We start from the raw sequence: 14,780 nt of genomic DNA on the forward strand, positions 1-14,780 counted from the left end.
TGAAGAAATGACACTTTGCTACAATGTCAAGTAGTGAGTGTACAGCTTGTGTAACAGTGTAAATTTGCTGTCCCCTCAAACGGAAGGTGGAGGAGCACAAGGTCTCTAACATCCACCAGCTCCGTAATGTCGTCATGGAGGAGTGGAAGAGGACTCCAGTGGCAACCTGTGAAGCTCTGGTGAACTCCATGCCCAAGAGGGTTAAGGCAGTGCTGGAAAATAATGGTGGCCACACAAAATATTGACACTTTGGGCCCAATTTGGACATTTTCACTTAGGGGTGTACTCACTGTTGTTGCCAGCGGTTTAGACATTAATGGCTTAATGGCTGTGTGTTGAGTTATTTTGAGGGGACAGCAAATTTACACTGTTACACAAGCTGTACACTCACTACTTGTAGTAGTGTACTCACTACTGTATATAATAAATCCTAATTGATCTACGGTGTACAGGTATATTTTGCTTCTCAGGGTAAAACCACTGGAAATATACCCTTACAGTAAATGTACAACATAATTTTCCAATAATGTGTAATAATCCAGTAACATGGTTGATATACATGCAAAATAGAAAGATATTTATTTCAGTCCAGGAAAGACCTGTTAAATTATCTTTTAAATTATTATGACATTTCTGTATTATAAATTCTTTATTGTAATATTTTCGAGATATTGGATTTTTGATTTCCACGAGCTGTAATCATCAAGATTAAAAAAAACAAACAAAAAAAGGCTTAAAATATTTCATATTATGTGTAATGAATCTACAGTATATGAAAATTCTACTTTTTAAATTAAATTACGGAAAAAAAGAGAAATTTTCCACGATATCCTAATTTTTTGAGAGGCACCTGTACCCTGTACACCGGGGTAGTACCATCAAGAGTATCTTTAGTGTACATCTGGAAAGGTACTTCTAGTATAAAGTATTAGAGTGTAAAGTAAAGAATAAAGATACAACAGTGGCCCTTAAGGACCAGTTGTATATTTGTAAATGATTTTTAAAGGTAAATGATATTTTGGGGCATTATGGCGGTGTTGTCTAAAAGAAATCAAATGGATTGTCAATGAGGAAGGAAAAGAGAGAGAGAGAGAGAGAGAGAGAGAGAGAGGTGGTGGTGTGTGTGTGTGTGTGGGGGGGCTGGTTATGGATTTGTTTGCTGTACAATCCGGTGCCTGGAGCAAACCGGGGTCGCCATCTGTTTCCTCCGAGACTGTGAGTCAAATGTTAGAGATCTCTGCTCGCCGTTGACGGTGTGCGCGTGCCGCCGCTTTCCCCGCTTCTGATGCAGCCTCTCCAGTCTGTGTGAAGAAAAAAGGAGGAAATGACAGAGGGGACATTTGGTGAATTACTCTGGGATGGAGATGGAGGATGTATCACATATTACACGGGTTTCTAACCAGATCGTGGGTAGATTCTCTCTCTCTCTCTCTCTCTCTCTCTCTCTCTCTCTCTCTCTCTCTCTCTCTCTCTCTCTCTCTGTTAGAATAAACTAACAAACCCTTATAATAAAGAAACGGAGCGTCTCTGCGGTCATCACTAAGGATGCCATGCTGAACGGGAAATGTGCCACTTTTTCTCTAAATTGGTGAGACACACATTACTTTTGTTTATCAGTATTAATAAGCAGTTCTCTGTGGAGGAAAGTTTTTAAAAAAAAAACCAAAAAAAAAAAACCAAACAATAATAAATAAATAAATAAATAATCTCTAATTGCAGTAGGAAATTAAATACAAACGCTCTAGCTAATTTTCGCATAGACTAACATTTATTGATTAATTGATAGGATTGTAACCTACGCCGTTGCATCCTGTTCTTTGCTTAAATTGGTATTAAATTCGGCATGCATGGATTATAAGGCATTAACTGTTGCTGTTATTATTAGGAAACATGCTATTGCTGTAGCAGCCTTGAATAAAAACGAATCCATGAATGAATGAATGAATAGGGTGCAGTCTGTGAATGGGAGCAGTAGGTCTTAATCCTAATAGAAGTTGCAGACAGGTCGCGGCCTAATCACTTTCTCTTTTCACTGTAATCTGACAGAGATCCTTTCCTCCAGATCCTTGCCCTGATTCTTGACATTGGCCACTGCGCTGACTAACACCCAGCAGGGACATCTGCACCAAGTCATTTCCCATCTCTAGAAAACAAAAACGCGTTTTTATTCTCCGCTCGCCTCAGCGGACGACACGTTTGGCCTCGGTGAGCCGCCGTAGAAATGGGAGACAGTATGTCGAAGAGATTAAAGCTGGTGACGGCGTCTGAGTCGGAGATGGAGGAGCGTTCATTTCCTAATCCCTTTCCCGACTGGGACCAAGGAGTTCTCACATCTTCACCCTCAGCTGCTAACAGCAGTACTGGAGACCTTTTTGATGCAGATGGAAAAGTAAGTCATGCTGTAATTTTGCAGAATTTAACCTGTATTTTCCTGCAGGTCCCGCCTCCTTATGCTAAGCTAGACGCTAGTGTAGGTGTGGTTCCAAATGGCTCCATAGTCCCTTTATAGGTGCACTATGTAGAGCACAAAATAACCACCTCTACACTGTATGTAGTGCACTAGTAGTGTGATAGGGAGCAATTTGGACTGCAACTTCAAAACTGTTGGCTGATAAATAGTGCTTTAAATGATACAGTATCTGGTTTACTGCTTCATTAAAATTGGATAAAGTTAATTTCATAACTTTGTTTAGTTTATCTAACATTTTATTCCTTATTTTTTAGATGCCTATAGGATTTAACCTGTATCCACTAGCACTACTAGTACTACTAGTAGTCATAGTATTACAGCTAGTAGTATTTCTACTTATTTCTTATTAAATTTTTAATTTTGAATGCACAGACTAAGGAGGAGTAGGCCAGGATTTCATTTCATTTTAAGTTATATACCATATGTAACTGTGTATGTGACACAAAAACTCTGACCAATTTTACCTTTACCATGTTATTTGATCATCTAGATTCAATATTTATATGTATAATAATAATAATAATAATAATAATAATAATAATAATAATAATGTCAATCATCACTTATTCTTCTGACGTTAAGGTGTAAACAAGCCTGTACAATGCCTTGCGTAAGGATTGATCCCCCTGTCCTGTTCCATAATTTGTCGTATTAGAAACTGAAATGAGTTACACTATATGGCGAAAAGTTTGTGGACACCTGACCATCACACCTGTATGTGCTTGTTGAACATCCCGTGCAGGGTTTAGTCCTACTCTTTTTGCTTTTGGGAAGACTTTCCACTAGATTTTGGAGCGTGTCTGTTGGGGATTTTGTGATCATTCAGTCAGAAGAGTTAGAGAGGTTTGGGGTGCAGTCAGAGTTCCTCTTCATTGCAAAGGTGTTCAGTGGGGTTGAGGTCAGGGCTCTGTGCAGGACACTCGAGTTCTTCCACTCCAACCTTCACAAACCATGTCTTCATGGAGCTCGCTTTGTTCACAGGGTCATTGCCATGCTTGGACAGGTTTGGGCCTCTTAGTTCCAGTGAAGGGAAATTATAAAACTAAAGCATACCAAGACATCCTAGATAACTGTGTCCTTCTAACTTTGTGGCAACAGTTTGGCGGAGAACCTCATTCACTAATATTATCACCCTTGGTAAATACGAGCAAAGAAGGCTGTGAAAAATTGACTTTATTGTTTAACCTTTTGATCTTTTGTTCTAAAATTTCACAAAAATATTCTGCTCTCATGGATATCAAACAACTGCAAACAAAACAGAGGTGTATCAAAATATATCTTTGTTAAATATAGGTGTGCACCAATTATTGGCACCATTTTAGTCAATACTTGTGGAAAAGTTCAAGGAGGTGAATACTTAAGCAAAACATTGTTCATTTAACTGTGTCACTTTTAAAGGACACAAATAACAGTATTGTTTTACAATTATTTTCCATTATTATCCCTATATTCCTTCAAATGTAGACATCTTTGAATGAAAATAAGGCTTCTACACATTGATTGAACAGCACTTTTGAATGCTAAATAAAGACAATTACACTGATTTAAAAAAAAAACAACAACACTTTATTAGGAATAAATATGTCCACCATCTCCCTCATGTAATTATCCAAGCATATTGGCAGCAGCACAGTGTATAAAACCATGCAGATACAGGTCATGAGTATTTTAGAATAAACTTTAGAATAAACATCAGAATGGGGAACAAAATGTGACCTTGACTGTGGCATGGTTGTTGGTGCCAGATGGGCTAGTTTGAGTATTTCAGAAACTGCTGATCTCCTGGAATTTTCATGCAATGCAGTCTCTAGAGTTGACACAGAATGGTGTGAAAAGCAACAAATGTGATTAATTGTGCAGTCCTGAGTTTGTCCATTTTGAATAGCTGCTTGCTGTATTTTGCTCCTTCCAATTCAGAAGCAGTTTTTTGTGTTTCCACCAGAATTATCTCCCAGATGCCCTCTGTTGCCTCCTGGCTTATTCAGTAAGCTCATTTATCCGACGACGTCCCACTTAGACATAGCTCTGTGTGTGTGTGTGTGTGTGTGTGTGTGTGTGTGTGTGTGTGTGTGTGTGTGTGTGTGCGCACTGTGCTGTAGTATGTGTGTTGGAGAACTGTTAAGGTCTTTACCTCTTTAAAGGTGACATTAAAGGTACAATTCATCTTTTTATGAATTCAGACTCGTGTCATTCGTTTAAAAGTAGGCTAAGTAATTGATCTAAAATGGCATCTTTAGCTTAGTCTCAGTTTCAGCTCGATCCTCTTTGAAACAGTGCTTGTTAATAAAGGTGATACACTCTGTCAAATGACACATAAAATTGACCTTTTGTAGTAATTTTCACAATTTAAATGAACAAAAAACAAATCAGTCACATGGAAAAAGTAAGTACACCCCTACACTTATCACAACTTCAAATCCATCAAATTAGAATCAGGTGTTCAGGATTGGGTGCCAGTGATCAGAACCTGCTTAGGGAGTACAGGTGGAACCTGTCTTATTTACACCCCTCTCATATCTAGTGTCTGGTGTTCCCTTTGCTATCGAGGTGTGTGGTGTCATCATGCCAAGATCTCAAGAGTTCTGTAAGGCCTTCAGAAAAAAGGTTGTGAATGCCTTGCCTGTCTGGTAAGGGATTTAAAAAGATCTCCAAATTATTTGAAATACCTCATTCCACTGTAAGGAAAATCATCTACAAATAACGCAGATTTCAAAAGACTGCCAATTTGTCCAGGACTGGCCGTCCCAGCAAATTCAGCCCAAGAGGAGACCGTCTAATTCAAAAAGTAGTCTCCAAGAACCTCAACATTTCATCACAGGATCTGCTAGTAAGTCTTACAACTGTTGGTGTCAAAGTGCATACTTCTACAATCAGAAAGAGATTGCACAAATTTGTCCTGGATGGGAGGTGTGCCAGGAAAAAAAAAAACCCTTTGCTGTCTAAAAAAAATTTTTTAAAGCAAGTCTACAGTTTGCCAGTGAGTATATAGGCAAAGACCAGGCCTTTTGGAATAATGTGCTCTGGACAGACGAATCAAAGATAGAGTTGTTTTTCGACAGTAACAGAAGACATGTTTAGCGCAGACCAAAGACAGCTTTTCAGGAGAAGCACCTCATACCAACTGTGAAGCACAGTGGTGGAAATGTTATGGTTTGGGGTTGCTTCGCTGCCTCAGGGACTGGACAGCTGGCATTCATTGATTCAACTATGAATTCTGCATCTTATCAAAGAGTGCTTGACGATAATGTGAGTCCATCTGTTCGAAAATTGAAGTTGAACCAAAGGACCTTTCAACAGGATAATGTTCCTAAGCACACTAGCAAATCCACCAAGGAATGGCTCAAAAAGAAAAAATGGAGGGTTATGGAATGGTCTAGTCAAAGCTTGGCTTTGAATCCCATTTAAATGTTATGGGGAGATTTGAAACAGGCAGTACATGCAAGAAAACCTTCAAACATATTGCAACTGAAAGAATATTGCATGGAAGAGTGGTCAAAAATTCCAGCAAGCCTGGTGGACATTTATGCAAAAAGTTATTTCTGCTAAAAGTAGCAATCCTAACTTCTGAGGCCAAGAAGAATTTCACATCTTTTGATATGTCTTTTGAATGAATAATTGAAAAAGCTATTTTCCCCTGTGCTTTTGGTTAATGTATCAACTTTATTAATAGGCACTGACTGTTTCAAAGAGAATCAAATGTTTGCTTGTCCAGATATGTCAAAAAAGCCAACCATTTCCATGAGGTGTACTTATTTTTTCACATGAATGTATTTTGTACACTTTTCTGGCCACAAGCTTCCTAAAGTTTGAATGGTTCTCTGCATTTCCATGTATGCACAGATCTGTGTGCATGAACAAAAACTTTTGAATAATGTCTGCTTTTCTGAGTAAGATATAGTCACTAGATTGAAAATGGTTCATGGAAATATCTTCTTTAACAATTATTAAAGAATTTGTATGAAGCACTTAGGGTAGGAAAAGGTCTGTCCTGTGACCTTTAAAATCAAAATCCAATGTTGATCGCATGTTTGTTGTAGATAAACAGGGACAACTGTTTTCTGTGATCATTTAATAGTATCCAAAAGCAGTCTTGTTTCCAGCCATCATGATCGCCACAGAAGTGGAGAAGTGTCTAATTGATTGACTCCTCTTTGCACAGTAAAAGCCTTTCGTTTTGCTCTAATTGGACATTTCATTAATTATTTATCCAGGCTTGTTTTCTTCTCATTAGACATAGCTACTCTATTTTCCTCAGATGTGAAGAGAACGAATAGTTCATTTTTTTGAGGTTTAATTCTCAATTCATTCTGGCTAGTTTCCAAGTAAAAGCACCGAAAGTATTTGAGTAAATAAGATACTGCTACTACTCTCTCTCCATTTTTTCCACCTGAGATCACATCAGTGACGAGGATGAGGCTCAGTAGTAGACAAATCAGTATCCTGAGCACCTGTGACCTATAGAAAATAGAGTTCTTGTCAGGGTTTTTAGTTTGTTTATTCATAGTTGTCCCATAGACATGTAGATCAGTAGACTTAACAACCAGAAGAACCTTTGTTGCAGAATAAAAGTTTTCGTTTGGTATGCACATTGGAAGAATAAGCTTAATGAGTGCACTTAATTCAAATGCATACATCGATTTCACGTGATTCAAATTTACATTAATGCAGTTTGTTTTTTCGTAGTTTCATCCAACATGATTTTATCAGGTATTTTCAAAGCCCTGAATAAAATCGAACTCTGTGCTCTCACCTGGACTGCGGATCAAACCCAGGCCTCAGCCGTTTTGTATTAGACACACTACCGCTACATTGTTCTACCGCACATGTGTTAATCAAGTTACTTTAATACTATAGTTATAGTTCCTTTAACTGTTATACTGTAATTGGTTTTCGTTAATACTATGTGAATGGATCACATTTACTCTATATAATTCAACCTAGAAATTAGAAATGTGATTAAGTTTACTCAGTGAAACTTTTATTTTTTATCGAAACAATGCGTTATATAATTCTCTTACGTCTGACTGACCACGTATTCCCATTTCTTCAGTGTATGTTTAAAATTTCAGTGATTTGATGCACCTCGATGCTGTAACTTTCAGATGTTGCTACTGGATCTCTCCATCTGCTGCAATACAGACAGCAGCCAAGACATGATCCAGTTGGTGGTGGTGGAATGATTTTAGCTGGATTATTTAGCGTGCATGGATAGCATATGACTTTTTCAAAATCAGGAACATGTAGGTACGTGGAAACGATGAAAAAACTGAGTGAAACGGGAGACAGGAGTGTGCAGAGAGTGAGAAATTAAATATGCCATCTTGAGTCATAATACTTTCTGTGTGTGACGCAAGGACTGAACACCAAATCTCATAGAAGAAACGTTTGGCTTTTTTTTCACCAAGGGTGCAAATGCAGAGTGCTACATGTTCATGTACCTATTTGTTGTTTTCAGTCTGTAATAATACACTTGAACATTTAAAATTTTTAAATTTTTTTTCCTAATCGGTTTCCAGCAACAAAACGGAAGAGGACAAGCACATTGGAGCTTTGCTAACCTGGTGGGCTAGCTTATGAATTTATCATTTGAAACCGTAAGGTGTGAAACAGGCTTCTATTGGTGTGGTGTATTTGATTGATAAGGCAGATAAAAGTATAATAATGAGTCTTTATTGGTCACATATACATTAGAGTACAGTGAAATTCTTTTCTTTGCATACCCCAGCCTGTCAGGAAGCTGTGTTCAGAGCGCAGGGTCAGCCATGATACGTCGCCCCTGGAGCAGAGAGGGTTAAGGGCCTTGCTCAAGGGCCCAATAGTGGCAGCTCAGCAGTGCTGGGGCTTGGACCCCCGACCTTCCGATCAGTAACCCAGAGCCTTAACCACTAAGCCACCACTGCCCCTGAAAAGTACACCATACACTGAAAAGTCTGCTATCATGTTGGATGAAAATTATGCCCGAAATAAAACACAAGGCATACAACTGTGTGAAAACAAGGGAATATTATTAAGGGAAAAGGGTACACAGGTTAAGAATGAGGGCTGGTAGGAGAATAATCAGTTGGGGAGCGGGGAGGAGATAGAGAAGAGTGTGGAGAGTAACTGGGAGAGTAAGGAGAGGGACTGGGAAAATCAGCCGAGTTATCAGCAGGGCTAAAACCATATTCAGCCCCAGACGCAGTCATGTCTTCATCAGAGGGCAGCTCAAAGGGGTCCCCAGAGAAAAAGACTGAAGTTGTCTGTTTGCGCATCCACATATAACTGCAGCTGGGACAATCCTGTAGCAGAGAGGTGGCGGAAAACCAGAGACACTGTGCTCAGCAAGGAGCTGTTATATTAATATGCTGTTACAGCGCTTATTGTTGAGCTCTATGTTCTGTTTCTGCCGCTATTATGGGCATTTCTGTCCCAAAGATTCCGGCGGTCATGTATATATCTGATCTAGGACTTTTCAGGTTTTTGCCTTCACATTTAGGCTATATTAGATGTATGCAATGAGAATGTTTGCTTTAGTCTCAGATGAGCGGAACCCACATGCCATCTGCTCATTTTTCACTGTTTGTTTTCTCTGTCAGTCTGTGGAGGAGTGGAAGTGTCTGCTCGCCGTCTTTATCTTCTGTATGTTAGCGTGCGCTCTGCAGCTTAACACTCATCATGAAGCCTGTCTGCATAAGGGAGTCATTACTGTATCAGTTGTACACAGGTTGCTTTAGTTTGGATGCAGTTACGGATGTTCTGACTGGACACTGAGTATCAGATCAGGGCTGATGGTGGCGTCTTGGATGAGATTTGACATAATTTCCAATCCAGCCTGCTGTATGTGTAACACGACACATCATGCACATGAGCTCGAGTCCTCGCAAGTGAAAACGATTCCGCATCATGGCAAACACAGTAAACACATAGATTAAAAAAAAAAACAAAAACAGTTGTAGCCTAATATTAATCAACAAAATGTAAATCCTTCCAGAAACGTAGCCCTCATGTTCATCTATTGAGTCATGATCATGCGGCAAGTTTAGTGGTCTGATGAAATGCACTTATTGCACATGACCACTGCAAAGCCACTGGTATTAAATGCAACGTGATTAACATTGGAGCATTTGCAAGCCCTGCTGTTCTGTCTTTTTGGTCTACTCGACAGTGTTTAAACACGTCAAGCAAAAAACGAATCCTCTAGCTGATGAATGGAAAAACACTGTAGGCCATATAAAAATTGAAGCGAAATCAGTACCCAGGAATTCGGATAATGATCACATTTTCACATCCCTCGTGAACAGGACACAAGTTAGCTTAAAGCACGCTGCCATCATGCCTCTGCAAGTGTCTGCTGCCAAGTCACGAAAAACAGAGTCGGTGTCGGCTCGGCTGCTGAACGTGTCCCAGTATCAGGAGATATGTCTGTTTAGATAGTTAGCCAGATCCTGTTTATCTCCTTCCAACATACTGATTAAATTTCCTGACTTTTATGACCCTGTGTGGCTGGGATTTTAATATGTGGGTAGACAAAACTAACACAACAGCCAGTTGACTAATAGAACAAGTAAGTAGGCATGAGACGATACTGAAGCCAGGATACAAGACATATCTTGACACAGGCTTCACGACATGATATTGACACACCAAAATATCAAATTAATTACATTTATTTTGTTATGACAACAAATCGAACCACTGACATATTAGTACATTTAAGCAGATCAGGATTTATAATTTAAGGTGTAATTTCCCTGTTATTAATGTTATTTTGATCTTTTTCGGTGTCATAAATGTATTTCATGGCAATGTTATTAACATGGAAAGGATGTTTGATGGTAGATTGTGCTTTAAATATCAAACGTGTGTCACCGTGGACATCCACCCGAAATGCAGATGCTCATCACACTTACCAGTTTAAAGTGTACAGATGAGAAAAATGGGTTTATTTAGTATATTTTCCCATCCCTACTGGATTCATTTCTGGTTATGCAACTGCCAGAACAACAGATGAAGTGCTTCCGAATTGTCTTAGACATGAGAGGATCTTGCATCAAGCACAGCACACAGACATTGATTTTAACCGGCGTCTCAGGCTGCGGTCCAGCCACTGTAGAAACTGGAGTGCAAGTGTATATACAGTGGTTTATGATGAGTACCCTTTGGATAGCTACGGATCTGCTGTGAATTTTGTACCATGTGAAAATGTCGAGCCGTGGTGTACTACGGGCCGTTTCAGTATGATTTTTTTTTTTTTTTTTTTTTTTACCAAATGAAACAAGGCTGCCGTCCGTGTGTTTGACACATGTGCCATAAAGTTTTTGGACTTTAAGTAAGCATTCTTCGAGGCCGTTAGGTTCCCACCCGCAAACTTCGTGCTCTGTATGAAGAAGAGATAGAGCTCATAATGAATACTAAGCTTAAATATTGTGATTATGCTATATGAGCAGCACATTTGTCTTTAGTATTTTGTATTGCGATATTCCGGACAACGATATTCTGTCTCATGCGTACAACCAAGTAGTAAAACACTTTAGGTCATTCAGTTATAAGAAAATAATCAGTGACAGGGTGGTGTCATGTGGCTTAATGTGAAGCGGGCTGAACTTGACTAATTGACGAATGAAATTCTTGGATTCTTGAAATAGTGTTCCCCCCCTCCATTATTTATTATTATATACATTTTTTACTTTTCACCATCTCAGACAACAGGGTGCAGTGTGCTGCAGGTCTGAGCTGAGCCAACCTTCTTTTATTAGCATTCATCTCTCAGAGAGCACTGCTGCAAATGAACTGCCAGTAGACTCTCTTCAGTTCTTTCTTTGTGTTCGAGATACTGATAACAACTTATCTCCTGCCATGTGTGTGAGAGGAGCCGATCAGTAGTGCTGCACTAGCTCTGAACATCCCTCTGTGATTATGATCAGTAGCCTCTGAACCGTCCTTTCTCTGCAACTAAAGGCTTTCTTTGTGTCCGAGCCAGCACCCAGCTCTGTACCACTGTCAGCCAGGAACAAGTCTTTCTGTTGGACTGACCACAAAGAGATCAGACTTGTTCTGTTAACGTGTTAATTTTGTAAGAGAACCTGGTAGAAGTACCTCGGTCCATTGAAATGTAATAAATTACAATATAATGACCTTATAAGGAACACAGGAATCGGTTCGCTATATGAGTACATAGTGTCGGAGCTGCAACGTTGTAGGTCTAAGGCAGGGATTCTCAACCTGCTTTGGTCGGTGACTCCGTTGGCGTTTTTATAATTTCAAAATTCATTTTATGCAATAGCAGAGCAGCGGTGCTACAGTCCCATGTGCTGCTTAGATTATGAGCATAGAGTGCAAGGTATGCCACGAATGTTGTATTTTTAGTGTTTCTAGATGAAACGCGCCACCGTGTCTCATAAAAATGATCTTCATACAGTGTGTGGTGTGAAGACCACTTTGATTAGACTGTCATGAGAGCGTGCCAGGCAAAGTGGTGTAAAATGGGCTCAAGATTAGCTCCAAACTGAATGAAGACTTGAAATGTTAATAATAATATTAATAATAATAATAATCTGACAGTTTGAATTACTTTTATAATATTCCGTAAATTAAGTTCATATGTATAGAACCACATAACTGTTTGTACAAATCTCTTGTAATCCCAAGGATGAGAACCAACGGTCTAAGGCTTAGCTGGAGACTACACTGTAGTATGTTGCTTTGCTTTGTTGCAATATTGGAAAGGTGTTTTTATATATATATATATATATATATATATATATATATATATATATATATATATATATATATATATATATATATATATATATATATATATATATAAATAAAAATATATATAAAAATTAGGCCCTTAATGTACTATTTCTCCAAATTCTATTAATTTCTGGAAGTGCATTGTGAGATCCCACACAGCTCAATGCTGGGTCTTCTACTTATCATACTAATGCAGTCTCGAGTATTGCCTTTATTGCTTTCTGGAGCGCTGCTAAATCCAATCCAATGTCTGTCAGTGTTTGTAATGGTAAAATGATGAATTCTTTTATTTATGTAATAAAAATTTAAGATGTGCAGCTTTAATAAGAAAAGTCAGCAGCCAGTCACGTCTAGATGAAGAATCCTCAACAAAGAGTCTTTTTTTCATAAATGTTAAATAAATGTCTGCGTAAGGGAAGATGATAGATTTTTGCTAAATAATTGCACATTTTTTATTATTAGGTTTGGATTACGTGGCACATCCTCCATACAGTTCGCCGTGTAAGGTGTTAGAACAGACGTGATCGCATGTTAGAACAAGAGCATTAATATAAAACTGTGATCTGCCTTGCAGCCAGAACTGTCCGAGCTGCTGGTAGAGAAAATGAATTCAACAGCGCTGTAGTTTAAGTATTGTAAGCTTATCGCAGTGTTCCACTGGTTGGATTTATGCAACAGCACATTCACAATTTTTTTTGTGCAAGTGTTAACTGCTCAAAAGGTTTACATACAGCCCTAGTTTTGTTTAAAAAAAAAAAAACAAGACATCTCTGTTTATGACTTTTTGTTTCTCACTATTAAACAGATCACAGAGGCCTTTCAGAAGAAAGTACAGAATAAGATCAAAGATCTTCTCCAGCAGATGGAAGAGGGATTAAAGACTTCAGACCCACATGACTTCTCCACCTACACCGGCTGGACAGGTGAGGATTCTCTGGTGGCCTCATAACAAGTAATGATTTTCCCCATCCCCATTTAGTTCCCCAACTAAATTGAACTTCATCATTTGTTGACATTTAATCCCTGTCATTCTAGTGTGAATTTACTGACCGGAAGTTATGTGATTGTACTTTAATGATTGCGTGGCATGTTATTTTAAAGCGGTCGTTGATGTTCTGTAGGAATTGCCCTGCTGTACCTGCAGCTGCATCGTGTGAGTGCTGATTCCTCTCACTTGCAGCGCTCTCTGGATTATGTTAAACGTACGCTGCGCAACCTGAACGGCCGGAAAGTCACTTTTCTGTGCGGTGACGCTGGACCACTGGCTGTTGCTGCCGTCGTCCACCATCGACTAAAGAACCAGGCTGACTCAAAAGAGTTCCTCACCAAGTATGATACTAATTTCACACCATGTCCTTCTAACTCTCCTATTTGTCACCAACTTACACAAAAATGTTCCAGCTTTGACACTGCCATGAAAGCTATGGTTTAAACAGCAGCTTTGTGTGCAGACATTGTACATGTAGAGGGTTGGGAGGTTTAATACCCAGTTTCTACAGACCAGGACTGTGAAGTGGTGCAGGGTCTGGTGCTTGCTCCAGGTTGAGCGCAGAAATGTCCTTTTCAGATGTGAAAAATTGGTGGCTAACAGGGTGGCACAGTGATGCAGAGGTTAGCATTGCCTTCTCAGTGCTTCAGGGTCCTTAGTTTGGTCTGTGGAGTTTCACATGTTCTCCATGTGTCCCTGTAGGTTTTCTCTGGGTTCTCTAGTTTCTTCCCACCTCTTAAACACAGTCCAGTAAGTGTATTGGTGCTAAATTGCCCCTAGACTTTCCGTAGGTGGGAATGTGCATGTAATGTCCTGTAATGGACTGACATCCCATTCTGACTGGATTTTCTGTCTCGCAACCAGTGTTCCCGAGATCCACCTCAACCCTGACCCAGATAAACTGGTTACTAAAGATGAATGAATGGATAAATGAATGTATGGTTGGCTGGATTGATGGATGAATGGCTGGACGAATTGAATGGATGGATAAATGAATGAATGGGTGAAAGAATGAACGAATGGCCGGATGGGTGAATGGATGGATGGGTGGGGGTATGGATGGATGGATGGATGGATGAATGAATGAATGAATAGATGGATGGATGGATGGATGGATGAATGAATGAATGAATGAATAGATGGATGGATGGATGGATTAATGACACCTCTAGAGACTTTCAAGTTACACTTTGGGCTTAAAATAGACAATAGTAAAAATTAGATTAAAATGCCTGGGAGAAGAGATGTGTTTTAAGCCTCTTTTTAAAAGTTGTAATAGAAGGTGCAAAGCGGATGTCCAGTGGCAACTGATTCCATAGATGAGGGGCAGCAACTGAAAAAGCTCTATCCCTCTTTGTTTTTAACCGGGAACGAGGGACATGCAAAAGAGATCTTCAGATCAGAAGATCTTTAGAAGTCTGTTCGATAAATGTGGTGTAAGAAGATCCTTGAGATAGGAAGGAGCTTGATCATTAAGAGTTTTAAAAACAAACATCAGAATTTTAAACTGAATCCTAAAATGGACTGGGAGCCAATGGAGTGATGCTAAAATTGGGGTGACACGATAAAATTTCTTTGCCCTAGTCA

General features: G+C 39.2%; 1 protein-coding gene across 2 annotated transcripts in view; it reads left to right on the forward strand.

Annotated features, from left to right (window-relative positions):
• Positions 1-1,253: 1,253 nt before the first annotated feature.
• Positions 1,254-14,780, forward strand: part of lancl2 (LanC lantibiotic synthetase component C-like 2 (bacterial)) — a 36,619-nt gene continuing 23,092 nt past the window's right edge. The window contains exons 1-4 of one of the 2 annotated variants that reach the window (XM_017479437.3): positions 1,254-1,588; positions 2,047-2,389; positions 13,011-13,128; positions 13,327-13,534. In XM_017479437.3, coding sequence (XP_017334926.1) covers positions 2,222-2,389; positions 13,011-13,128; positions 13,327-13,534 — 494 coding nt within the window. In that variant the 5' untranslated portion in view covers positions 1,254-1,588; positions 2,047-2,221. The remainder of the gene's footprint in view (positions 1,589-2,046; positions 2,390-13,010; positions 13,129-13,326; positions 13,535-14,780) is intronic. The other variant, XM_017479434.3, reaches the window with a different exon arrangement.

This window comes from Ictalurus punctatus, chromosome 1, assembly GCF_001660625.3.
Source record: "Ictalurus punctatus breed USDA103 chromosome 1, Coco_2.0, whole genome shotgun sequence".
Lineage (NCBI taxonomy): Eukaryota > Metazoa > Chordata > Actinopteri > Siluriformes > Ictaluridae > Ictalurus > Ictalurus punctatus.